Source organism: Taudactylus pleione, unplaced genomic scaffold (genome assembly GCF_031769625.1).
Source record: "Taudactylus pleione unplaced genomic scaffold, aTauple2 ptg000258l, whole genome shotgun sequence".
NCBI classification, from domain to species: domain Eukaryota; kingdom Metazoa; phylum Chordata; class Amphibia; order Anura; family Myobatrachidae; genus Taudactylus; species Taudactylus pleione.
The window spans coordinates 3,010,413-3,027,559 of record NW_028284660.1 but is presented as its reverse complement, the minus strand read 5'-3'; the positions used below and the strand labels follow the sequence as shown (position 1 = coordinate 3,027,559).

Genomic DNA, 17,147 nt, shown 5'->3' with positions numbered 1-17,147 from the left:
CCAAAGGGGTTCATGCTTGTGTGTTGAAGATTGCCTTCCAGAGGAAAAGTAGAAATTGCTAAATATATCCACCTGTGATTGTGTATCAAAGATTTATGACTTTATGGTCACTGAAAACTGAATAGTATTTGTTTATTTGTTTTTTTAATTTCTTTAATTGAAGCAAAGTTTATGTGATATAACTCGGAAGGAGGAGCGCTTAAGTATTGTTTGTTTGTATATGTAATTCCAGTGACGTGTGTAGGTCACATCTTTAAGCTGCAGTCCGAGTTGCATTGGAGCACGGGTGTATTTAATTTTTTCTTTGTATATTAAAGGTTATGTTTTAAGACATAAAGATAACACTTAAACTAGGGATGAGCGGGTTCGGTTCCCTGAGAACCGAACCCACCCGAACTTCGGGGATCCGGGGCGATCCGAGCCCAAGCTCGGATCTCCCTGTCTGCCCCGGATCCCTCTCCCGAGGCAAAACCTCGAGATCTGCTGTCGGATCTCGAGGTTTTGCCTCGAGCGGCCATTTAAAAAAAAATGCCTTTGCCTTTAATGGGCAAAGTGCTGATTGGCTGACAGAGCCGTCTGTCACGGCTCTCAGCCAATCAGCATTATGGTGCTCATTTGCATGTAGCACGGACTCGTGAGATCCGTGCTACATGCATCTGTGTGATTGACACAGAGCACTAACGGGTCCGTGAGACCCGTCTGTGCTGCTGTGGTAAATAAAAAAAAAAAAACCTGTGTAAAAAGAGAAAAAAATGGCGTGCCCCCCCCCAAAAAAAGAGCAACCAGCCCCGGGCATTAGTGACCCAGTGCTGGGTGTGCTTAAATACAGGGGACAAACGACGTAGGGGTCCCCTGTACTTAAACACAACCAGCACCGGGCTAGTCAGAACCAGAGCTGGTTGCCAAAATACGGGGGACAAACGACGTAGGGGTCCCCCGTATTCTGCGCAACCAGCTCTGGGCTCTGATCCGGTCCTGGTTCTGGAAATACAGGGGAAAAAAATGAGTAGGGTTCCCCTGTATGTTCCAGAACCAGCACTGGACTTTTTCTAGCGGGGGGCTGATGCCACAGCCAGGGGAGCCCTTTCACCGGGCCCCCCAGCCGCAGCATCAGCCCTGACCGCTAGTCAGCCCAGGCTGGGGATCCCTGGAGAGCTGGGGACCCCCCCAATAAAGGGGTCACCCTCTCCAGGGCACCCCAGGCCCAGGCTGATAGCCCGGGGCTATCCCCGCCACCCCTGGTGGCGGTGGGTGGCGGGTTGATTGTGTGGTGTGGTGTAAATAAAGAATATCAAACATTGTCTTTACAAGTAGAACTGCAAGTCCCAGCAAGCCTGCCCCGCATGCTGGTACTTGGAGAACCACAAGTACCAGCATGCAGGGCATTAAGGGCCCACTAGTACCTGTAGTTCACCTGTAAAAAAATGTTTAAAAAAAACAGGACACACACACCGTGACAGTATAAGTTTATTAAACATACACACACACACATGTACACATACTCACCTATGTAACCCTGTAGCATCGGTCCACTTGTCCGGTAAAGTATCCATAGGGGACCTGTGAAAAAAAACATACTCACCATCTCCTATGCGAGGTTCTGTCCTCTTCGTTCCAAAGTAGGCATCCCCAGACTTGGCAAAAAAAAAAAACGAAAACGCGATCCACGAACTTAGTACCGTTCTATAGAACGGTACTCCCCAAATGAGAGCTTAGCGGCGGGGTATCACCATGGAAACCCCGCTGCTAAGCGTTCATTGGCTGAGAGAGGTCATCTCCCGTCTCTCAGCCAATGAACGGCTCCCTCCATTGTAGTCAATGCTGGGAGCCGCAAGGTTATTAAAGTTTACCCTGCGGTTCCCACCATTGACTACAATGGAGGGAGCCGTTCATTGGCTGAGAGACGGGAGATGACCTCTCTCAGCCAATGAACGCTTAGCAGCGGGGTTTCCATGGTGATACCCCGCCGCTAAGCTCTCATTCGGGAAGTACCGTTCTATAGAACGGTACTAAGTTCGTGGATCGCGTTTTCGTTTTTTTTTTTTTGCCAAGTCCGGGGATGCCTACTTTGGAACGAAGAGGACAGAACCTCGCATAGGAGATGGTGAGTATGTTTTTTTTCACAGGTCCCCTATGGATACTTTACCGGACAAGTGGACCGATGCTACAGGGTTACATAGGTGAGTATGTGTACATGTGTGTGTGTGTGTGTGTATGTATGTTTAATAAACTTATACTGTCACGGTGTGTGTGTCCTGTGTTTTTTTAAACATTTTTTTTACAGGTGAACTACAGGTACTAGTGGGCCCTTAATGCCCTGCATGCTGGTACTTGTGGTTCTCCAAGTACCAGCATGCGGGGCAGGCTAGCTGGGACTTGCAGTTCTACTTGTAAAGACAATGTTTGATATTCTTTATTTACACCACACCACACAATCAACCCGCCACCCACCGCCACCAGGGGTGGCGGGGATAGCCCCGGGCTATCAGCCTGGGCCTGGGGTGCCCTGGAGAGGGTGACCCCTTTATTGGGGGGGTCCCCAGCTCTCCAGGGATCCCCGGCCTGGGCTGACTAGCGGTCAGGGTTGATGCTGCGGCTGGGGGGCCCGGTGAAAGGGCTCCCCTGGCTGTGGCATCAGCCCCCCGCTAGAAAAAGTCCAGTGCTGGTTCTGGAACATACAGGGGAACCCTACTCATTTTTTGTCCCCTATATTTCCAGAACCAGGACCGGATCAGAGCCCAGAGCTGGTTGCGCAGAATACAGGGGACCCCTACGTCGTTTGTCCCCCGTATTTTGGCAACCAGCGCTGGTTCTGACTAGCCCGGTGCTGGTTGTGCTTAAGTACAGGGGACCCCTACGTCGTTTGTCCCCTGTATTTAAGCACACCCAGCACTGGGTTACTAATGCCCGGGACTGGTTGCTCTTTTTTGGGGGGGTGCACGCCATTTTTTTCTTTTTTTACACAGGTTTTTTTTTTTTTTTTTTACCACAGCAGCACAGACGGGTCTCACGGACCTGTCATTGCTCTGTGCCAATCACACAGATGCATGTAGCACGGATCTCCCGGGTTCGTGCTACATGCAAATGGGCACCATAACGCTGATTGGCTTCCTGTCTGCCACTGCAGTGCCACTCCTAGATGGGCCACGTGTTTGTGCCGCCCCCTTGTGTCGCTTAGCATAGTCATCCAGCTTCCTCGGTACAACCTTTTGGCCTAAACACAATATTGTGAGGTGTGAGGTGTTCAGAATAGAGTGGAAATGAGTGGAAATTAATGTTATTGGGGTTATTAATAGCGTAGGAACAAAAAAAGGCCCATTTATGTGATTTTAGCGTTTTTTTTTTATTTTTTAAGAAAAAATCCAGATCCAAAACACAAAACCCAGAACCCAAAACACGGAAGGGTGGTTTTGGCAAAACCAATCCAGATCCAAAACACGAAGAAAGATCCAGATCCAAAACCAAAACACAAAACACGAAAAGTGTCCGGTGCACACCCCTAACTTAAACACTAATACCTCTTTTCCACCAAAAACCCAGGTCCGACCTGGGTTTTTGGACATGGTTCCAACCCTGGTCAGACCCAGGTCAGACCCATTTACACTGCACCTTCGATCTGGGTTATTCCCAGGTCAGCTCTGTTCACACTGAACTCAGCTCTGCCCTGCTAAACCTGTGAGGTCATAAAAAGTGGGAGGTGAATGCTCCACAACCACCAATCAGCTCATTTTAGGCATGACCCAGGTCAGATAACCCGGGTTGCACCGTTTACACTGCACCATTACCCGGGTCCATCCTGGTTCCAACCCTGGTAGCTACCTGGGTTGGATTGCTGGGTCACTTAACCTGGGTTATTTTTCAGGGACCCTTTTACACTGAGCTGCGACCCGGGTAGACCCAGAAAAAACCCAGGTTTTTGCTCTGGTGTAAAAGGGGTATAATAGAGTTTTCTCATGATAACTCCTGGAGTGCACCAATTATTCCTTATTCTTTATTATTTTTGTGTGATTACGATGTAATGAGTTTGGTTGCATCCCATTTCTCATTGGCTAAGAAATAGATGTGCACAAGCAACCTAAATGCGACAGTAGCACATTGCAAAAAGAGAACAGGAGCTTCTAAAGTAATATACATTATTGAATACTTTTCTATGCGGGACAACCCTTTACTTTTGGAAAACCTTACTTGTCTAGAGTTGTTGTATGTTAAAAGAACTGTCTTTAACACATGTGAATAAAGCTTACCCATGACTATTTTGTGATATGTAATATCATACATAAACCACTTGGCCAAATTTGTCATACATAATTTGCAAATATATGTGTGTCAAAAATCCCACTACCCTACATTTTTACAGTAATTAAAAAATAAACTTAAAACACTACCGTTGTTCAACTAGTATTTCTAGTGAGTGACCCATGATGTACTTTTGTAATATTGTTAAAGTATTTTGAAATAACTTCCCCTTTCCCAATTATGTCAGTGTGTGAAATATGAAAACAATTTCTGACGAGTCATACTGTACATACTTTGCCGATCAGCAATGGTGGAGGCAGAACAGCACTTGATGGACCTACATTATAAAGAAGATTAATTACAATGCATACATGTACAATGTGGCCACTGTGCATGCTACATTGGTACACACTGTATCAATAACCTGCCACCTCGCCATCTTCAGTTATAAATAATAGGCCTTGATTTGCTGCCTTCTATGCTGCTGCGAATAAACAGAAAATAGTAATTTAATACAATAAAACTATACAACAAAAAACATGTTTAAAATGTTGATGTATGGGGGCCTTTACTTAGGTGCTGCATTAACCATGGGCCAACTGTCATATACATTTATAGCATTTCTTTGTGTAATTTATCACCATTAGGTATAAAAGCCCCCATACATCGGCTACTGATTCAGAGATGCCGGGTTGGCGCATCGGTGAAATTCAACATGTTGGATTTCACAGATTTGCCGATCACGATCACAAAATAATCGTGATTGATGAATTGGTGAAATTTAACATGTAGAATTTCACCGATCCTGCGACCGATCACGGTACATCGATGTCCGCTGGTCTACATTTCCGACCGGCGGATCAGCATTTCCATTCTGATCGTAGGATCGTGCCGATGCGTCTGTGATGAATGGGGGCCTTAAATTCGAGCCCTTTGCTGACTAGTGAGATTACAGACATAAATGCACCTTTGAGCTAAAGATGAGGGTAACAGATGTATATGTTATACATGTATGCAAACAATTAACATAATAAAAGTGAGCATAGAAAAAAAATGTAGGTACTCACAAGGCTGTGGCGGGGCATCCGAGTCATGGACATAGAGGGCCTGCACTACTTTAGCTGGAATGATGGCATGCACTGGCTCTTCATAGTTCAAATAGTCCATCTGGAGAAGGTGCCCACTACTAGTCTACTGTACAGCCTTCCTCTCCTCAGCCATCTTGCTTTTCACTCGCTTGTTTATATCGCTGAACCATTTCTTTTTACAGGACTCAATATTCCTCTTAATGTGTCCAATGGCAATGACAGCCTGCCATAGAGCACATCATAGTGCCAAACTACTGCATTCACAAGGCCACATTAATGCCCTGCTTTGGTCTTTATAGGCTGGCTAGAACCCTCCTTCTCTGCTGACTGAACCCTCTTGACTGCACCTCCTCCCAATCTCTGCTTCTGGCTGCATCGTCTCCCTACTCCCTGCTCCTTTCCCCCTCCATAGGAACAATAAACAAATCACACAAAAAAAAACCAACAAATAAAAAAGACTACTTGTGTGTTTTATTATTGGGTGAATGGAAGGGAACAAGTTTAATCACACTAACAGTATAAGCGATAAGGGCATAGGAAATAATTATGTCTGACTGGAGTAACACTTCTACCTTTAGGGGTCTATTCACCCCCCTTAATAAACTTCTATAGGCTGGTATTGTGTACAACTGTGACATGTATAATGCAGACTGCACATAAGTAACTGATATATAGTGGGTAAGCAGATTCCTGTATATGGCATGGTGTTTCAGCTGCTATTACAGGTGCTTTATTTAAGCCTCGTCACTGTAGCAATGTATATTTGTCAGAAATCATCAGTAATGTAAAGTAACCATGTCTATGTGGACTACATACCAATTTCAAGAAATACCTGATCCTGTGCTTACGTCACAAGAACACCTGGCCTCACTGTACCCTGCAGGTAGCATTACAGCTACATAGACATTGAAGAAGGAAGCAAGTTCCAGAGACCACAGAAGGTTCATGAAGAAGGGACATGATGAAAGACACCATCACAGGTCAGTATAATGGGATACGAGTCACAGGGGGCAATGCAAATGTTTTGTGGGTGGCAATAATTAACGGGTGCCCAGTGTTGTAATTCAATTTTTCTGGGCACCCATTAATTATTACGGTCTTCATGCCCAATTAGACTGGGTTTAGCTGGGTAAAATGGCTAAAACCATCTAAAGTCGTGGTTGTGGTGCCCAAACTTTTGTTTGGGCGCCCTAAGTACGGGTTTACCGCACATTTTTGCTCACACCCTCCTAAAGTCGCAAGCAGAAATGTCGGCACTGGAGGCTATTGCTTTCGAATGGAGCAACAATTTAATTGCTCCGTTGGCCACCCAAAAAACAATTGAATCGCTCCCAGTTTCTCTGTTCTCATGGTGGAAAATATGATTTTGTAAGAGTCACTGCTGCCAACTCACTGTGTATCTATATTGTTACCATATTGTATTGTTACAGTATATTGTACCATATTGTATTGTTACAGTAAATTGTACCATATTGTATTGTTACAGTATATTGTTACCATATTGCTTTGTTACAGTATATTGTTACCATATTGTATTGTTACAGTATATTGTACCATATTGTATTGTTACAGTATATTGTTACCATATTGCATTGTTACAGTATATTGTACCATATTGTATTGTTACAGTATATTGTACCATATTGTATTGTTACAGTATATTGTTACCATATTGCATTGTTACAGTATATTGTACCATATTGTATTGTTACAGTATATTGTACCATATTGTATTGTTACAGTATATTGTTACCATATTGCATTGTTACAGCATATTGTTGCCATGTTATATTATTACAGTATATTGTTACCATATTGCATTTACATTGAGGACAGACTTAGACACATTTAGTACATTAGAGGCTGTGACAGGACTCACCTGCCAGGAACTATACGGAGGAGATATAGAGAAACAGTGAGTGCAACATTGTATACTACAGGTTGTCTTTATATTGTGCCCCCAAACAGCCCAATACAGACTGTGACAGCTGCATCTTACACAGAAACACAGAATATTGGTGGCAGAATAAGACCATTTGGTCCATCTGCTTTATCTAATAATTTCAGGTCTCATCTGTGTCTAGTCCAGACTGTACATATTCATTCACCATCACCACCACATTATTCCATGTGTCCCATTGAGCCAATACAAGTGGATACATATCTCATTATTCTACAATAATGAAATTATTACCTTTACATTGTTTATACAATAATGTGGTTGGAGGGATAGCAATCAGATGGAGGATTATTAGGCAGTCATGCAGAGAGTGCATTAGGGTTGGTTGTCCCCTTTGGATTGGATGTGTTTATAGGAGTGACAGGTGTACTGGGCAGTAATTGGTCTTGATGATATGGGGAGGGATTATCTCCCCCTTTAGGAGTGTGAGGCATCTGTTTCGGGATTATTGAAGAGAGAGGTACACCGCTCTGTGCTCTAATTGTAAGTTATTGTATAATGCATTTCCCTGGCTGATATCTCTTCAGTGGTTTTACTGCTGTTTCCCTCTATTCTCTTCTTTCCCGTTTCTCTTTGAGATGCTTTTTCTTGTTGGCTTTTTGTTTCCTTGCCTTCTCTATCTCTGTCCTGTCCTATTTTAGATTACATTTACATTTTGAATCTAGCTCCAGTTAGTTTGTTTGTCTTCTGCTCCCAGCCACTTACTAGACATGCAGGAGCCTTGATCTTTCCCCTAGGTGACATGCTGGAGCCTTTGTTATTTCCCGGACTGTGTCCCAGTTGTTTGGTCTGGCCCTCCTCTGTCAGTTCCCCTTGTGAGCAGTTCATCTAGACACACAATTTAGTGCACAGTCTGGAACATGACCCCTAGAGGAGGGGTTGGGGCCCTCAGGCAGTAGGACCCATTGGGAAATTCTCCTGTATCCCTGTGGGCCAGTCCATCCCTGCACTCAAGCCAGGAAAGTTGTGCTGTATGACGTATTGAGGCTACATGTATAAGGACACATCTGTATGTATTTAGCAGCTTATATTTTTCTGCTTACTTTACTGTTTCTCCCTGCAGATCCCTGCTGTTTTCTTGACAGCACAGTATGTCTATGGCAGTTTAGTGGATATGGGCAGGGGAGAGCTGTCCTGCTTGATTTTATTCATGCATACCAACGTTATTTACGCCGCCATGCTTGCGATGATTGGCGGTATGTATCCCAGGCTAAATGCGATGCATCATGAATCGCCCCCCTATGTGAGATGCAACATTTGATGTGACAATTCAGTTACTGGCTTAGGATAAGGCTGCTACAGTGTTTCCAGTGCTGCTGGCAGATTGGTGTGGCTGGCGGCCATTTTCTGTTACATTACTGTGGTAGAATCGTACTTCCTTGTTTTGTCCTTCGCAGTGGCAGCTCCAGAGGTGGGGCTGGAGCGCAGTCCAAAACTCAAATAGGGGGCCACACCAACTGCCACCCCAAACGCTGCCAAACATCCCCAGCCTGGACTCACTGGCAGTTGGTGTGGCTCCCTTATTTGAATTTTGACCTGAGCTGCAGGTCTCCTCTGGAGCCACCACTGGTCCTTCCCAAGCACGGTTTACAGCAGCGGGGGCATGTGGTTAGCCGCCTTCTATTTACATGGCGGGGTTCATTCACACATGCCCACAATACACAGGGTGGATTTGGACTTTACAGGGTACTTCCTCTGAGGTGTAGAGGTTTACCTATCGATGCATAAGACACATAATATATCTCACAGGAGTTTAGCAACGCCTTACTGCTCCTATGTCTATTATTCTGTGAGACAGGTGACATGGATAATGAGTTATCACGAGATGGTACAGTACATCAGTTTGTAGTCCCTGAGCCATTGGAGCTTACAGTCTACAGTCCCTACTGACACACACACACACACACACACACACACACACACACACACACATATATATGCAGTTTGCAGGCACCATTCGGACATTTTGGGGGGGGAAATAACAGGTGATGTATTTTCACTTTTTGATACTCGCATCATTATTTTCTATTATTAATCTTTAGGACACAAACTTATATCAGCTCTGTTCTAGCCAATGGTTCTCTATGCGGCCTTACTTCCCCCCCAGTCACACTGCCCTCCTGACACATGGGTGCTATGCTGTGTTCATGTGCTGCTCTGTTTAGTCCCATGTAGGACGCTGTTTCTCTATAGGCGGGAGTACATAGGACACACTATCATTATGTTATAACAAGACTTTTAGGTATAGATAACTTTGCAGATGACTTTGCTAATATGGGATCAGCCATTCAGGATAAAACCCTTATCGGGTTTAAGTGGGAGCTGACTGGTCTGGCGTAGGAGGGGGCGTTATTTTTGAACGTTATGGCACCGTGCCATGGAGTATTTGGGGCACAGTAGCACGGTGCTCTGTCTAGATGTTTTTATTATCTCTGGGCCTTAAATAGTGCAATTAGGGGCAGGATTAGGGAAGCCCTGCTCCTGGAATACAAGCAGATTCCATGTATGCCATTCACTTTCATGACACAAAGCACTTGTATTGTTATTAGCCCTTTTCCCAGTGCAGCGAGACGGAGCTGAAATCTGTCATGTCCGATGTCTGCTCCCTGACTAAGCGCCATATTCAATTTTAGGCGAAAGCCCGTTATCGTCATTTTTTGCCTATTTCACTTATTCCCGTATTCAATCGCATTGACTTATCGCCGATGCGAAAAGTCAATGTAAAAAAACAGGGATATTTTTCGCCAGCCATTAGCTGGTGAAAAAAAGTGCAGAATTTTGGTTTAGGGGTGCTGGTTTAAAAAAAATAGCCTACACCCTTGGTAATGCCCCCTAAAAACAATCTGTGTCAAAAAAACAGAACAAATCGAGACACCCCAAGTTATTTTTTAAAATTTTGGGGTTCACAAAAAAAAAGTGGGAACACATTCTAAAGTACCTAAATAGATTCCAGTGGGGTTAGGAAGTATGCGGCAGGTGTTTTCTTCAATGCGGGTAGTAGCGGTAGGTGCGTTTTTGAAGAATTTTTAAAAATCATCTTAGGGACTTAAAAATATGCCGGTCACAGGTCAGTATTATGTGATATGAGCTTCAGTTTCTCTGTTCTCAGGAGGGAAAATAAGATTTTTTTTAAAGTTTCTGCTGCCAAGTCCCTGTGTATCTATATTGTTACCATATTGTAGTGTTACATTGAGGACTGAAAGACAGATTTAGTACATTAGAAACTGTGATGGGACTCACCTGCCAGGAGCAATAAGGGGGCGATACAGAGGAGCAGTGAGTGTACATTGTGTTCACATAGAGGGAGAGTTCTAGACCTACAGGTGGACTTTATATTGTGCCCCCAAACAGCCCAATACAAACTGTGACAGCTGCATCTTACATAGAAACACAGAATATTGGTGGCAGAATAAGAAATTTGGTCCATCTGCTTTGAGCCGTATTCAATTAGAGCGGATCCGCGATACTTTTTCACCTCCCAGACTTTTCGCCTACATTGCGTCTTTTGTAGGCGAAAAAGTATCGCGGCCGTCCCTGCTTTACTCCGTATTCAATATGGAAGTACGCGAAAACGGGACCCGGCGAAACTTGAACAAGCGGAAAGTACTGTCAGCTTTGGGGAAATCAGCCTGACACCCCCCAAAAGATGCTCTGACATGGGGGTTCCCTATGGTACCCCCCGATTTGGCTTGCTGAAGGTATCTGGTGATTTTAAATAGCTGCTAAATAGCGTTTTTGTATACGTGGTGCAGAATAGTATTCAGGAGTATTTTTTCCAGAAAATAACTTATCCCAGCAAATTTGGGGTACTTGAAAATGGGGGGCAGCGTATTTAAAAGTTGATAAAGTTAGGTTGATAAAATTGTGAAAAATCCACCTGCAGCAAGCACCTGCAATCAAAAAAACACTTGAGGCATACTTGGGGACCCCCCCAGAGTCAAGTTCGCTATGTTTTAACTTTGTACCCCAACATTTTTTTTTTCGCCCCCAAATTCAAAGTGATTTTTTGGGGTGTCCTTAAGTGTTTTTTAAATGTTTTTTTGGCACAGTTTACCTTTGGGGGACTGTCTGAAGGCTACACGGGGGTTCCCGCAATGTTGCACCCCAAAACCCCAATTCTGCACTATTTTCCGCCTCCCATTCATAGGCTAAACTTTTCCGCCTATAACATTGCATTGACTTTCTGCCTAGGCGGAAAGTCTTTCAAATTGAATACGGAATAAAATCCCAATAGGCGAAAATGACGTCATCGGCGAAAAGTTTTTGCCAAAAACACGTGAAAACGGCTTTTTGCTTCAAATTGAATACGGCCCTTTGTCTAATACTCTCAGATCTCATCTGTGTCTAGTCTAGAAGGTAAATATTCATTCACCATCACCACCACATTGTGGACGGGATGACACATTGCATTCTGGACGCCATGCATCCTGCCACACTTCATCACTCTATGACCCAGAAGTCCCTCTGGCGTCCTTATGCTCGTGTGCAGAAGGATGCATGCCATGGAGGATGTTTGGACGGATATCATTAATTTCCCTCCCAGGGAGAAAGCCGCGAATAGAAGCCAATAAGCTTCTATGTGGTACCCACCGCATCCAATGCAATACATTCCGGGGCTTGGTGCATATGAGAAGTGCGGTCAAACCCCAGAAATATTGTATTTTCGGGAGTTTGGCCGCATTTGTAACTTAGCTGCATCCCACCCTGTGTAGTTCCACAGCAGAGCAAACCAATGAGGAAAAATGAAATTAGAGCGAGGCTGTGACCCACACACAGGTGCATAGTACACAGACAGTACACAACTAAGAATATCTGTCCATGTTAGCATCTGTGATAGCATCTGTGTCCTCTGCTGAACCCTCCCCTGAGAGCGCTATATGGCAGTGACCCATGTGGGAATGGATCATGTGACTGCGGATTTTGTTTTATCCAAGACTCTGGCTCTCTATAAGTAGAGAGTAACCAAGCATAGACAAGAGCTAGATGAGTATGATGTGTCAGTGTGTGTAATTATTAGATTAATACATTACTGTCCCGGAATGCTGGTACTTTTGGTTCTTCATGAGCCATCATGCTGGGGCAGGCTTGCTGGCACCTGTACTCCCACTGTAAAGAGCAATATGAATTCTATTTATACACAATTATCCCTTCACAGACCCACTTTAAGGGGTGTACGGAAGAGGCCAGGGGTGGTAGACCCCTGAGAGGGAGTACCACATTTTATTTTTTGTTTTCCCACTTTCTGAGAATTTCCAGCCCTGGGCTGACCATTTTGGGGCTGGTTAATGCTGTGGCAGGGGGACCCCATGCTGTGTGCCCTCCTGCTATGGCATTACCACCCGACTGGTTCAGCCCAGTGCTGGATAATGGAAAATAGGGTAACTACATGCTGGTTTTTCACTGATTTTTCATGTCCAGACCAGGCTGAAAGGTCCAGTACAGGTTACTGTCTTTTTTGTGGGGAAACCCCCTTTTTTTTTTTTTACTTTGTCTATAAAATGATCACTAAAGGAGCCTGCACAGATCAAAGAAATGGATTCTTTGTGACTTAGTTTTTCATCCTGGATGCATGGGTCCCCTCCTCAGCATTGTTACCCTCAGCGGTGTTTGCGGTGTGTTGCATCATTATCCCTGTGGTGACAGAGAATATGGAGGCTGGACAGAGGGTTACATTGAGCCTGAATGGCTCATCCTGATGCCCTTCAGTGATAGGCCCTTGGCTGACAACCAGTCAAAACAAAGGGCCTAAATGAGCAGCCAGGATGTAATTTGAAAGGCTTTTGGAAGGGACAGGAGCCTGTGGTCACTTCAGTGCCGGTGGTGTGACTTTATAAGCCTTGAGCCCCTCCTCATCTGGGGGCTCAGGCACAGCCTGAAAGCAGGTATGTAATATACACAGCTCTGTATGTACATCATTGTGTACTGCATGTACTGTACTGTAGAGTATGTGTGCATATATTATTCCTCTGTATTACTAATTTTTGTAGTATAATATACTGGTATTAACTGTACTCTTGTACTGTAGGTTACTATTAACATACAGTTGAAGAATACTATAAATTTGTGTTCACTAGCAAAGACAATACTATATATATAATGTTACAGTGTGCATGTTTTATACACTATTTTAGTATGTTATTTATCTGTTACCATGCTGTACAGTATTGTTTTCTTGTGTTGATGTTTAGCGTTAGGAATAGAGTTACAGTAGGACTAGGATGTTTTATTTTTTTGGTTGGAATTGGTATTGAGGGCCACTTACAGTACAGTGTCTATATTTTACACAAGAAGACACAGGTGGCGCCAGAGGCCAATGGAGGAGACGGCCATTCTGGAGGTGTCACCTGCGCAGGATATGTTCTATACTTTATTATTTTTTATACCTATGTACTATGGTTAGGGCTGGGAATAATGCTATATTTATTCTGTAATAATGACTAGCTGGGACCTGGCTGCGGCCATAAATATGCTTCCTACCTGTAAAAATGATGACATGGGACATAGTGATGATGCATAGTGATGCATCCTGCCTGTAATCGTGACTACATGGGACCTGGCTGCAACCATTGTGATGCATGTTGCCTGTAATGATGACTACCTGGGTATTTGCTCTGGCCATAGTGATGCAGCCTGTCTATGTAGTAATACTGATGACATGGGACCTGGGAGGGGCCATTGTGATGCATTCTGTCTATGTAGTACTAATGATGACATGGGACCTGGGAGGGGCCATAGTGATGCAGCCTGTCTATGTAGTAATACTGATGACATGGGACCTGGGAGGGGCCATTGTGATGCAGCCTGTCTATGTAGTACTAATGATGACATGGGACCTGGGAGGGGCCATTGTGATGCATTCTGTCTATGTAGTACTAATGATGACATGGGACCTGGGAATGGCCATTGTGATGCATTCTGTCTATGTAGTACTAAAGATGACATGGGACCTGGGAGGGGCCATTGTGATGCATTCTGTCTATGTAGTAATAATGATGACATGGGACCTGGGAGGGGCCATTGTGATGCATTCTGTCTATGTAGTACTAATGATGACATGGGACCTGGGTGGGGCCATTGTGATGCATTCTGTCTATGTAGTAATAATGATGACATGGGTCCTGGGAGGGGCCATTGTGATGCATTCTGTCTATGTAGTAATAATGACGACATTAGACCTGGGAGGGGCCATTGTGATGCATCCTGTCTATGTAGTAATACTGATGACATGGGACCTGGGAGGGGCCATTGTGATGCATTCTGTCTATGTAGTACTAATGATGACATGGGACCTGGGAGGGGCCATAGTGATGCAGCCTGTCTATGTAGTAATACTGATGACATGGGACCTGGGAGGGGCCATTGTGATGCATTCTGTCTATGTAGTACTAATGATGACATGGGACCTGGGAATGGCCATTGTGATGCATTCTGTCTATGTAGTACTAATGATGACATGGGACCTGGGAGGGGCCATTGTGATGCATTCTGTCTATGTAGTAATAATGATGACATGGGACCTGGGAGGGGCCATTGTGATGCATTCTGTCTATGTAGTACTAATGATGACATGGGACCTGGGTGGGGCCATTGTGATGCATTCTGTCTATGTAGTAATAATGATGACATGGGACCTGGGAGGGGCCATTGTGATGCATTCTGTCTATGTAGTAATAATGATGACATTAGACCTGGGAGGGGCCATTGTGATGCATCCTGTCTATGTAGTAATAATGATGACATGGGACCTGGGAGGGGCCATTGTGATGCATTTTGTCTATGTAGTATTAATGATGACATGGGACCTGGGTGGGGCCATTGTGATGCATTCTGTCTATGTAGTAATAATGATGACATTAGACCTGGGAGGGGCCATTGTGATGCATCCTGTCTATGTAGTAAAAATGATGACATGGGACCTGGGAGGGGCCATTGTGAAGCATTTTGTCTATGTAGTATTAATTATGACATGTGACATGGGAGGGCCATCGTGATGTATTCAGGCCCTGATTCAGAGCCGGACGCTCTGACAGAGCACTCGCTCTGAATCAGGGCCAGCCCTCTGGTTTTTATGAACGGCCTTCTGGCCGCTCGCATAGCTGTGGGTGACCACCCACAGCTATAGCGAGCGGCCAAAAAGATGGTCGCGATGGTCAAGACCATCGCGATCATCAGGCTTGCGACGAGACCCTTGCAGTAGGGTCTCGTTGTCGCAAGCCATGGAGTGCTTTTGGCTTTATCAGAGCCGAGAGCACTCCCACTGATATCACTAGTGATGTCAGAGGGGCCGGCCCCAGACGGTAGGCGTTCCCATGGGAACGCCTCCGTCTGTGCAGCCACGCCCGCGGCATGCCCACCAAAGGGGGCGTGCTGTCACTCACCATCGACAGCACGCCCCCTTTGGTGCGAGACCCATAATAACGGCTTGGCCGTCGTTATTCGGGTCTCGCGCATGCGCACGACGGAGCCGCCTCCGTCGTGAGCATGCGCAGTTGGCCAACATCGACCCGCTTGCGAGCGTTCAGCGCTCACGAGCGGGTCTGAATTAGGCCCTCTGTTTGTTATAATGACTACTATACAGAACTTTATTATTTTTAAAAAAGTTTATGTGTACAGTATGGTTAGGGCTAGGATTAATGCTGTATTTTTCAGTTACAGTACAGTGCTGTTGTATTTTTGTATTGGTACAGAGATTTACTTTTAGAAATCGAATTAGCATAATGGATGGCTACTGTGATAGAGTATGCAGACGGCCGATTGTCGCGTACTGTGCATGCATATTCATTGCCGACCATCTCCCTTTACTCACAGCCTGATCAGCACGCAAGATAGTGTAAATATCGGTAACATCGAGAACCATCAGATCCATTAGCGTAATAGTGGTTGACCTGACCTGTTCCAGGATTTTGCCTGCTTCTTGTGTACAGCTTACGGTATGGCTGCGTATGCCACCGTACTGTCTTAATTATGCACGCTCCTATAACACCTGCGTTTGCTTGACCACCCGCCGTCACCACCCACAAACGGCACTTCCTGTCAATCAATATCGGAAGGGTCTGCGTACACACTGTGTGTAGTCTGGGCACCGTAATCATGACGTACCATAACCCTGGCTAGTTTGCGCACGCGCATTGTGATGCATGCGCAGTGCAAAAACGTCGGCCATGTGCGTGCGTTCTCTCCTTTGCTTTCCTTGCTGAATCAGGCCCTGAGTTAGGACTACTGTATGTTGTTAATTTTAATAGGTAATGAGGCGCACTTACAGTACAGTGTGTATTTTTTACACAGAGCCACACAGACACCAGATGAACAAGTATGAAGAGGCCGGTCCAAGGGAGGCACCTGCAAGAGGTATGTACTTTATTATTTTCAAAAAGTTTATGTTTACAGCATGGTTAGGGATGAGATCATACTTGCCGACATTCAGCTCCCTCCTTCTGGGAGGGAGCTGAATGTCTGCGTGCAGTGGGGGGATGTGGCCGGGCATTTACGATGCATTGGGGGCGGGGCCACACAATTGCTTCATCGTGGCTCCGCCCCATCTTCACAATGCCAAAAATATTGGCATTGTGAAGCAGAGGGAGGGGCCAAGATGACGCAATTCAGTGCGAATCATGTCACTGCCCCCCCCCTGCAGGGGGTTTCTATGTGGTAGAGGGGGGGCAGGCGGCAGCCGGGAGGCTTGCCTGCCTTTCCGGGGGGTCGGGAGCTGCACACGATATTCGGGAGGGTAGGCAAGCCTGGCTAAGATTAATGCTGTATTACTTTTATAATAATGATTGTCTGGGACTTGACTGGGGCCATAGTGATGCATTATACCTGTAATAATGACTATTGTACCTGGGACCTTGCTCTGGCCGTTTTTA

General features: G+C 45.1%; 1 protein-coding gene across 1 annotated transcript in view; it reads left to right on the top strand.

The window, feature by feature from the left end:
- Window positions 1-6,224: 6,224 nt before the first annotated feature.
- The window catches only part of LOC148514813 (uncharacterized), a 104,728-nt gene continuing 93,805 nt past the window's right edge, over window positions 6,225-17,147 (top strand). The window contains exons 1-2 of the mRNA XM_088480951.1: window positions 6,225-6,304; window positions 16,570-16,632. Of these exons, the coding sequence (XP_088337077.1) occupies window positions 6,283-6,304; window positions 16,570-16,632 (85 nt within the window). The 5' untranslated portion in view covers window positions 6,225-6,282. The remainder of the gene's footprint in view (window positions 6,305-16,569; window positions 16,633-17,147) is intronic.